Raw genomic sequence first — 11,312 nt, 5'->3', positions numbered from 1 at the left:
CTTACATGAACTATCAGGATATGTGCTGAAACAATGCATACAAGAATACAAAATCCCTCAATGAACATAAAAATAAGTCATTTGTATTATGGATTTTGACAATTATTTACAGCAGGCAAGAGTTGTGCTATTGCTAAAGGTAATGCAGGAGACATTGAAAACTTCAGGCAAATTTCCCTGCAGTTATCTTCCTCAAAAGTAACAGAATCTATTATGAATGATAGATCAGTGCTTTAATTCAATAAAACGTAAGTGAATTACGGTTCGGTTTCTGCAGTGGTAGTTTGGAATCATGCCTTTGCAAAACTAACAAAATTGATACTTGATGTTCAGATGTTACTCAACGAGCTAGAATTATTAGGAATAAGGGGTGTAGCTAATGGCCTAGTGTCGATTATGCTTAGAAAGTAAAATACCAAAAGTAAAGATAACACAAATTTCATATGAGGCTCAACTGTTAGTGATGTGGTATGGAAAGTTCTGGCAAAATGTAAATAATTTAGGAATAAAAGTAACAACTGGCCAGATAATATTAATTTTGTGTTGCTTACTAATCTAGTGCAAGTGTTTCAATCGCATGCCAGTTTGGTGACTTGGGTGGCCCTAACATACCCCAGTTATCCAACCAGGAAAAGGTATGTACACTTTAACGTGGAATCTGAATATGTCATTCCTGGTGACTCCTCGTACTGCTGAGATGAGAAGGGTGCGTTAAAATGCAGACTGAAAAATCTGATGGTCAGACAAGGATTTGATCACACGATGTGCCCCCCCCCCCCCCCCCCCCACCCTTCCGTGTGTGCGCGTGCGCACGCACGCACGCATGCGCGCCACGTACATTACACTAGTGGACTACACAATTCTTATTTGGTGGATTGTTAACTTTACTCCTAAATTAGTGTGACAGGTTCAACAGAACCAAAGTACATTAATATTAGAGTTTTGTCGGGGTAGGGTGGTGGTGGTGGTGGTGGTGGTGGTGGTGGTGGTGGTGGTGGTGGTGAATTGTTCCTATAATGACTAGGTTTCCAGGTTAAATACATGTACAAAGATTCTGTGGCGGAGTAGCATAATCAAATGACTGATGTTAATTGCTTTCTAGTTGCTACCAATATTAATTACCAGGTGACATAGAGTGATGTAAATAGCAGAAATATTAAGTATGATTTGATGTGAAATGGTCTAGTTAGACATGTTTGATCCTAAGATTATGTTGTCGACTAGCTGAAGTTGACAATGGAGAGAATGCATTCATTACTGGCAAACAGATTCATATTTCTAGACGTCTACTCCCTATCAGTCACCTCACCAAGAGTCACAATAAAGTGCAGTTATAGTACTGATTATGCGTAATACTCAGGGACTTTGTGCTGATTCATATTTTCTATGTAAAACAATTTTGTTACCTTGTTTTAATATAAGGATATTGATTGAATCAAAACTATTTCCATAGGTAATGTGTTGTCCTCACCCTTTTGCACAGTATTCTACATGGAAATACTGACTTCTTACAATGTTTCACTTTTTGCAGGAAGCACGCATCCATACTATTAAGAAAATGGAACAGTGTTGTAAGAAACAGCTTCCTGCTGTCACACCATTAGATATTGAGAATCATGTGATAAAATTTTTGTCAGGATTATTTAGCTCTGAAGAAGAAGTCATTAATAACGTTCCAGAGATTCATAACTGGGTTCACAAACTATTTGTTGCAAGAGATGAATTAGAAGCAAGGCTTGCCAATTTAACAGTCAAACTTTCCGATGGTGCCAAAGAAGGTATGCTTTGCAATAAATATGCTTGTTTCTTGTGATATGTACTATTTTGAATGGTTTGTTCCATTGGTGATCGCTAAAGATTTACAAAAGCCAATGGCCTACATTTTAATAAATGTACTATCCATAATTTTAGTGAACAAGTCTACGGAAATATGGTGAGAGATGCCAAAGTGAAGAACTGTAATTGTTGCATAGTAGTGAGTATCTCTTTTGGGCTAATAGCTTATTCCAGACAATCTTGGTGCAAAGATCTTGGTTCTTAGCAGTAGCAAGTTTGAGCTTTCACAGACACAGCACTCATTACCAAGTGAGCAGACTGTAAACAGAATTGTTAATACCAAATGTTGATGAAGCAACAACGTAACAAACTACTGGACGTTGTCAATGAGGTTGCTGAAAAAATTCTTAAAGATGACTTATGAATAGTTAATTTGCAAGGAATAAATAACCGCACACAAATTTTTGTTGTTCAGTGAAGTTTGTGATTATCGAGAGACAAAACAATTTTTGTAACCTTTCTGCTGTTTGCATTGTCATTGAATTTTTTGGGCTACAGCTTCTGGCTATCGTTTGGTTGTATATTATATATATTGGAATGTTTCCCGCTGGCAGGTCGATAGACACACAAACACACACACAAAATTCAAGCTTTCGCAACAAACTGTTGCCTCATCAGGAAAGAGGGAAGGAGAGGGAAAGACGAAAGGATGTGGGTTTTAAGGGAGAGGGTAAGGAGTCATTCCAATCCCGGGAGCGGAAATACTTACCTTAGGGGGGGAAAAAGGACGGGTATACACTCTCTCTCTCTCTCTCTCTCTCTCTCTCTCTCTCTCTCTCTCTCTCTCGCACGCACACACGCACGCACACACACACACACACACACACACACACACACATATTTAAAGACCAATATCTTGCTATCTTTGGTTACATGGAACTATCCTCACTCTAGGTACACAAGCTGCTGCATTTCCAGTCGATGAGCGGTCCTTGTTGGTATGTGGTTAGGGATTATATTGTGACGTGGATTCCAAAGGAAGAAAAAATTATAGGAAGAAAAATAGTCAATATGGTGCTGAAGATGACAAGGCAAATAATTAGAAATTAAAAAGAAAATGAGATCTAAACCTATTAAATGAATAAAAATAATGATCAAACTCTTTTGATTAGATTTGGAAATAAGAAAAATTCATTACAATTGACGAGATTCGAAACTACAACCTTGTGCATGTCAAGTTAATACACTAATCGTTGCACTAAGCCACAAGGCTGCATTGAGGAGCTCCAGTATTTATGTTTATGACTGTGGTGCTCCAGTTGCAATGCTGCTTGCAAAAATTTGGCTTTCTGCAGTGTCATGCGAAGCTTATCTAATGTAAGCCAGTCTCTCCAATTGTGATAACTGTATATGTGTTGTTGAGTTGCATCTTTTGCAGAAGTATACAGTAGTGTTTGGTTAGTGTATGAAACTTGTTTCAGTAGGATCGTTCTGTGTGTGCACTGGTTTTGGTGTGGTTATCATGTATGAAATACGAAATTAAGATGCCAGATCTGTGAGTCATGATCCAAACAAATCCAGAATGAATGGTAAACAATGCATTGGAAGTGAACCGACCAGTTCTGACGGCAGTTTGGCAATGGTGAGCTGGTCAGGCATGACGTTGAGTGCTCTGATAGAAGGAAATCACCTCCCAATGTGTGGTCTCTGTACTATCAAGTACTTTTAATTAGAAAACAGGCAAAATTATTTGGTTTTTATGAAGCATCTCTTTAATCAAGAGGTCATCCCTGTTTTGATTCTCTTTACTGCTAAAGTCTTCCTCATAAATGAGTGGGTGCAATACCCCCCACTGCCTGTCTAAAAAAGCTCTCTCTCTCTCTCTCTCTCTCTCTCTCTCTCTCTCTCTCTGTGTGTGTGTGTGTGTGTGTGTGTGTGTGTGTGTGTGTGTGTGTGTGTGTGTGTGTCCGTGTCCGTGTCCTTGTTTTTTTCCTGCACTTGGTTGTGTGTGGGCTATCTACTTTGCTCTGTGCTTCTCTATTTTTAGTGGTCCCCATTTCCTATGGTGGTTCTGGATTTCAGTTAACCAAGAGAGCAGAATTATTCTGGGCAAAATAAAGGAAACACCAAAATACAGATCAAATGATTGTAAAAGAATAGGAAACAACCATTTAACAATGCAAACTTCAAGTGAGAATGTAATTGTAATATTTCATTACAAAATGAAAGCAATAAATTTAGAACAGATCTATGCACTATCTGATCTGAAATATCTGGACATCAATTAGAATTTACCATTAAATGCCAAGAGGTGGATCTGCCAGTATGAAAGTTTGGGAATATTGTGTTATCAGTAGATAAGCATGAACAGCAGAATGGGTTGGTCAAGAGAGCTCGGTGACTTCAAACATGGAGACTAGTCATTTGATGTCACCTGAGTAAAAGATCCATCAGGAACAAGACTGGAAACATTTCCAAAATGGCTGAGTTTGTAAACTGTTTGTATCCCTTTATGGTTGAAGTATACTGTGCATCCTGAAGAGGCGCTATCCAAAATAAGTGCCAAGGCAACTGAGGTGCACCACAGGCCATAGGTGATGGGGGAGAATGGCGGCTGCAGATATGTGTACAAGCAAATAGATGTGCAACTGTTGAGTAGCTGAGCACCCACGTGAACCAAGGTGCCACCAACAGTGTCTCCTCAACAGCTCTTCAGGAAATGTAGCTGTATATGGGCCTCCACAGCAGGTGCATGGTTCACACAGCCATGCTGACAGATGATCATTGGTGATGAAGGCTGGAATTTCCACGCTAATATCGCAACTGGACATTCACCGAATGATGATAGGTGGCCTTTTTGTATGAATCGAGCTTTTTATACTCCATCGGACAGCTGACTGTTGGCATGTATGAAGTAAAACATCTGAAAGCAAACACCTTGCAACAGTCTTCAGAAGGGTCCAAGCAGGAGAAGGGAGAGTTACAATCTGGGGAATGTTTTCATGGAATTCCCTTGGTAATCTTGTCTTTCTTGAAGGCACACTGCAACAGCAAAAGTATGCATCTATCCTTGGAATCATGTCGTCCCCTACCAGCAAGACAACGTAACGTGTCACAGAGCCCACAGGGTGTGTACGTGACTCGAGGTGCTCCAGGATGAGTTCACATATTCCCCTGACCCTGGATTTAAACCCAATTGACAAAATGTTGGACCACCTTGATTGGGCTGTTCACATCATGGATCCTCAACCAAGAAACCTAGCACAACTGGCTGTGGCACTGGAGTTGACAGGGCTCCACATTCTTGAAGGTATCATCCAGAACCTCATCAGCTAACCTCCTGCATGTCTTGGAGCTGTCATGTACTGCAAAGTGGGGTTATTAAGGTGGTTGTTAAAGCCATTGACAAGTGGTCATGCTGTCTGAACAGTACATCTGTAATTTGTGGTAGTAAGTCTAATTATTGAATGTGTGACCATAAGGATGTTTGAGTTTTGATATTTAGCGATACATTGTTTACTGTTCAATCTCCTAACTATTTGACATACATGGAAAAGAATCACAGGAGATCATTACACTGAAATGAAAAGGGTAGCTGCCAAGTGATGGGAATGAAAAGCTGTATTGAACCTACCAAAGGGTTTGAAACATTTTAGGTTGTCCTTAAATATACTAATTCATTGCATTGCAGTCAAGGATGTTAGGTGTCCAGATTTCTTTAGACCTAAAGATGACAAAGTTATCAGAATCCAGTTTGTACCAAATGGCTTTTGTGGATTGCTATATTGGTACACTGTCCAGTTGAAAACATACGGAGTTCAACACCAATGTTTCCATCCAGGTATTTGTAGCGCTCAAATAACGTCCATATAAATTTCTTTTAGTGACAGTTCCTTTGTTTTTAAGAGAATTTGAGTGCCTGGCATGTCCCTCACTGGGCGGAACAATTTACACTTGAAGACTGGTGGGAAATTTAGTTCTGACAATAACTGTGATGTTCTTGGATCATGTGCAAACCAGCAGTCATTTCTACTGTTGATTTTGTGAATCTACAGTGAATATCTTATCAACAGAAAAGAATCAAATTTGCACTGCATCAACTGACTTGATTTGCCCTAGCAGTATCAGAAAACCATTTTTTGTGAAAAGCTCGTGGGCTTCCAGCCAGGTTGCCGTGTTAACGCGATATTTCAACAAGTCATACTTGTCGGCTTCTGGTGAAGTGCTGAGGCAGGTAGATGCTGTGGTATTTATATTAGTGGAGTGCCCACTGCACCTTTCAATGGGTGGCTGTCCTTGCAGCCTTTCTAAATAAGCACGGTGTTTGCCTAGTGTACTGTTGGCCACCTTTACAGGTGATTCTGTGTATTCCCGATACATGAATTTTTAGTGGATATTACGTAGAGGAAAGCCAATCTATCCCATTCAGTATTTGTTGGAAGAAGAATTTTATGTTGGATTTTTTGTTTAGCCTCGCAATTTTGGCTGAGAGCAGTCATGGGCACGGAAAGGAAGTGAGTCTCACCTTGTTCTTCTTTCTCTTTTGGTTTCCAGCATCTTGTCTTTCCTTGAATGCCCTACTGATCTGTGCTTCACTGTACCCCTTTTTGCAGAATACTTCCTTCAAGTGTTTTACCCCATCTGGGAGGCTTTGTTTATTGCAGATGACATGCTGTGTGTAGCAGAGTGATCAGCACAGTGTGTCACTGTGCTGAATGGTGGCAACTTTTTGCATGCAGGTACAGGTCTTTGTGTGTCCTCTTCCTGTATACCGAGTGGCCTAGTGTACCTTCTGCTTTCTTCTTCATCAATACGTCCAAGAAAAGGGGACAACCATTCTCCTCTGTTCGTGCAGTGAAAAGAAATGTTACGATGGATGCTTTGAATGTGATTTAGAAACTTGTCCTATACCTGTCTGCTATACTCTTATACCAAAAAAGTATCATCAACATAGTTTGCAATCCGTGAAGCCACTGGCATACCCACGACCACTCCATCCATCTGTTCATAAAACACACTGCCTTACTTGAAGTCAGTGTTCTTCAGTGCACATTCAAAGAGTTCAGTTATTTGCAGCTCTAAATGTTGAGATAGGTGCATCAAGGAGTCTTGCCGAGGTACTTTCATGAATAGCGATAGAACATTGAAACTCACAAACATATAATTTTCTTGTTATCACATATCTTTAAGTATTTTCATGATGGCCATGTTTTTAACATCATGACTACAGTGTCCCACAAGGTGTGTTAGAAGTGTCTCTAGGTATTTGGCCAGTGTGTAATTATGTGAATTAATGATGTCAAGTATTGACAGCAGAGGCAGCCCTCCTTGTGGATTATCTGTAGTCCTTAAAGGCATGGTGTTGCTGGCAGCCTGGGGTACAGCAACTACTTCACAGCCTGCGGTAGATCTGAGTTTGTCAGCAGAGCCACGATTTTGCTGGTCATCATTGAGGTTTAATCATTGTTGAATTTACTGTAGGCTGGGTCCTGCAGCAGCGAACCAATCGGTAATCGACACCGTTGCATTATCTTTATCTGCTGGAAGAACCCTTGTGTCAGCATCACCTCTTGATCAGATAGCCTCCTATTCTGCCGCATCACATTCGTTTCCAGAAGTGGCTTGTCGATTACCCTGCAGGTTTCTTGCCATATCTCGTCTCTTTCTTTCTTTGTCAGACCTTGGATTTCTGCCTCCACACCACTACAGTCCCGACTTCTAAGAGCAAACATAATGTTGGCAGAATGGGAGGCTACCTGATCACTGAGAAATGATGTTGACATTATACTACTTTCAGCAGACAATGGGAACGCAACTGTGTTGACTTGCACCAATGACTGGCATCATAAAATTGGCTCGCTGCTACAGGACGCAGCCTACAAGAATCTCAAGAAGGATCCAACCTTCCTTTATGATGACCAGCAGAACTGTGGCTCTACTGAAGCACTTGGATCTATCAGAGGCAGTGAAAAGCAGCTGTATCCCAGGGTGCCAGTGACACCCCACCTGTACGGACTCAAGAAATTCCACAAGAAAGGGGTACCTTCATGGTTAATACTAGACACCATCAATTTACCCAATTATGATCTGGTCAGATATCTGGCGACACTTCTAACACACCTTATGGGGCACTGTAGTCGTCACGTTAAAAAGTGGCCAATTTTGTGAAAATACTGAAGGATATGTGATTTCAAGGAGATGATCTTCATGCAAGTGTTGAAATTGTCACTGTTCATGGAAGTACCTCTGCAAGACTCGTTGGTGCTGCTGTTTGAATATTTAGAGCAGTTGACCTCTTTGAACATGAACATGCACTGTGACAGAAGGCTACCTAAGTGTCTGTGAACATTTTGTCTCCAAGTTGTTGCCTGTGACATTATCCATCTTCTGAAGATGTCAAGTGCAAAGAATTCACTTAAAATAGCCAAAATTTCATAAAACATTCTTTTAAATGTTCAAGCCATTTTTACTAAGTGAAGTACAGTGTATTTGATCTGCTATCATTGGGAATTTGATATAAGGGAGTGGTGAGATGTGAATGCTGACTCAATTCGTGTCAGTTATCTGCTGAAGTATTCGGCCAAATAAGCGTATACAAGATAGTTATATGTACCTCTTTTACAATTATAAGAGGACACACACCACCGAATTAAAACACTTCCTTTCACTGAATTTGCTGCCAGGTCCGCCTGATATCACCTGTGATAGAGAGGATCAATGACCTTTGCACAGCTTGGCAGAAATTGCCTAAGATAACCATATCACCTAATGACAACCACTTGCATGTGTTATGTATCTATGTGAAAATAGATTGGATCTGCACAGGCCGTGAAGATGTAGTGTTTGCAGGCTCGGAGCTCTTCCATAGGTCCGCTCTGTGCTGTGACGTAGCTAACAGCCATCTTTTAAATAGCCACATGGAAGGGCCATACATTTGTTCCACACTTCTCAAGCTCGCTCACTTGTCACTTGAGTGAGAGTGAGAGAGAGAGAGAGAGAGAGAGAGAGAGAGAGAGAGAGAGAGCGCCCAATCAAATTGTGTGGACAACAAGTAATAGGGAACAACTGTTACTCAGTTGGTCTCGTCAGATGTGCTTTGATGGTCATAGTCATATTAGAGAGGGTACTTCCTACACAGTAAAATTCCTTTTTAACTCTCAAGTGGATGCACCTGTATATAAAGTGCGCCACTCACAAATAGCAGTGCTTTGTGCTGTTTCATGGTTGTTTTACAATTGTGAGCCCCTACCTATTCCTTCATTATTCTGCAGTGAACACAGTAATAAGTTGTGTTGTCACACGAACAAGTGAGCAGCAGTATTATAAAATAAGCAGTGAGCTGGGTGAGAAAAAATTCTTGATTGGCAAGAAGAAAATGTTGATTATGAAATAGCGCCACAGTCCTACAATGAGGCAGTTAACTACTAGATAATTAGTAAACAAATAAGCAGCTGACAGGAATCTGATGCAAATGCACTGTTTAATGCTTTGAGTGGGTCATTACTGTGGGATAACACTTTATTGCAGCAACAGTGTGATACAATGGAAGGTTTATTTTATTACTGTGTAATCACAGGTCATATAATGGTAGTTTATATTAATTAAACTAAGATTAAACTGTAATTTTCTTCATACACATTTCCGTTGGTAATATTAAACAGTTATCCTTTACGTATGTACAAAGTGCACCTCGTGCCCACACGTTACAAAAACTGGTGCACCCACTTGCGAGTTAATGACTCTGTAGGGACCCAAATATCTTTTCCTTAAAATAGGGGTTTTCTGTCAATATTAGATTAGCATGCTGACTTTTCATCAGGGTGCTGATGACCATGATGCCGTGCGCCCCTCAACCCAAATCATCTTCATTATTTTCCGTAAATGGGGGTTTAGCCTAGGTGCATAGAAGCGACCCAGAATTGGAACTCAAGCTTGTTAAGGTGGTGTAAGTACTATTTAATTACACACTCTCCAAGAGTGTACAACAAATTCAAATGCAGTGCACATACTGGTACGTGAACACACTTTTCGCAGACTACATTCTTTATTGAAAAAGAAATCAAGAACAGTTGTTTGTTTTGACCTCATTGCAGTGATAGTAGCTGTTGCTCTAGTTAGTTGAAATTTGTTAGAATTGACTCGTCTGTATTAAATAGGAATGATAGTTTGTGGCAGTATCTGTTCATTGTACTGCAGTTGCAAAACATTGTGCAGTGGCTTCCTCCCTCTTTTTTGTCATTGACACCACCACCACCATCATCTACAGCACATTGTTCTTTCACTAGCTTTCCACACATCTCTTACATTCATCTTTGGTGTGGAATTCAAAACACCTTCATCACAAGAAAGTCCTAGAATGTCACATTTTTAGGAACATCTGTGATTATACTCCATTCTTCTTCTGGAACAGTGCAATCAACAACAGCAACCAGTGATCTCAACCAGCCTTTTCAAAACTGTTTAACACAAAAAGTTGTGTTGCACAGTTCCAGGTAGCAACAAACGAGTAGTCTGTAAAATGTTGAACCTTATCACTATCTTCCATTCAAAGAATGTAATTAACATCTGTACAACTTCTACTATGTAATTGGCTTTGTTGTATCTGATCCTAGAGGCTGCTGATGCTGTGCTGTTCGGTGGAAGGAACACAACTTTTGCATTTTTCAGAAATGATGTTTTGATGTGATGTACAGGTATTTTGGTCAATAATGAGCACTATTTTTCTACCTGCTGCACCCATCTTGACATCAAAATGCCTGAGACATATTTTAAATATTTCCGATGTCATCCAGGAATTGCTGTTGAGTTTGTTCATAAAAGGAAGGGCTTTTATGTTCTTATATCACCTAAGAGATTTAAATTTCCATATTATATGGGCAGTCTCGCTTCCATTGCTAGTTACACACAATAGTGCAGTCATTCTTTCTTTACTTTTTTTACCTCCATGGCATTTTTCTCCCTAAACAAAATGTGTTTTCGCAGGAAGCAAATTGTAAAAGATGCCAGTTTCATCTGCGTTAAAAATATGTTTTCACCCACAACCCTTATTTAATGATTTCAGGTTTACATTTGCTACTTCGACAGGGGCTCCCCACCTCCTCCTCCCCAACTCCACTTATGCTCTGAAATGAGAGATTATGGTGGTTTTTAAAACAGATTAACTGACCATTTGAAGCACTTAAATTTTCAACACTGATCTTGAGGGTGATTTCCTGAGCATTCTGTTGCAGTATGTTTCTGCATATAGGAATGCTTTCCATTTATAAACATTGACATACAAATGTTCTTCCATTTACACCCAGAGAAACGACAGGCTTTGACATTTAACAATGCATTGCTTGTTGTTGAGAATGCAGCATGATCAAGACAGTACAAAATTGTACCATTTTGCTGTACCAGAACGTTGTATGTTGTGATTGTTTTTGACATTGTGGATGATCGTCAGCTTTTACTGAATCGTAAGCTTTCTACATTTGCAGGTCATAACTAGACAAAAGGAAAACTGATAAATTCAACAATGAAATCATGTCTACGGC

At 40.0% G+C, this 11,312-nt stretch overlaps 1 protein-coding gene across 3 annotated transcripts in view; it reads left to right on the top strand.

The window, feature by feature from the left end:
- LOC126236181 (klaroid protein-like) overlaps nucleotides 1-11,312 on the top strand; it is a 171,422-nt gene that overhangs the window by 145,711 nt on the left and 14,399 nt on the right. For all 3 annotated transcript variants that reach the window (XR_007544884.1, XM_049945279.1, XM_049945278.1), the window contains one exon: nucleotides 1,532-1,778. Coding sequence is in view for 2 of the 3 variants with exons in the window: in XM_049945279.1 (XP_049801236.1) it covers nucleotides 1,532-1,778 (247 nt within the window). In the remaining variant the exon portion in view is untranslated. The remainder of the gene's footprint in view (nucleotides 1-1,531; nucleotides 1,779-11,312) is intronic.

Source organism: Schistocerca nitens, chromosome 2, assembly GCF_023898315.1.
Source record: "Schistocerca nitens isolate TAMUIC-IGC-003100 chromosome 2, iqSchNite1.1, whole genome shotgun sequence".
NCBI classification, from domain to species: domain Eukaryota; kingdom Metazoa; phylum Arthropoda; class Insecta; order Orthoptera; family Acrididae; genus Schistocerca; species Schistocerca nitens.
The sequence above is the reverse complement of the archived record's forward strand: the minus strand, read 5'-3'. Positions and strand labels throughout refer to the sequence as shown.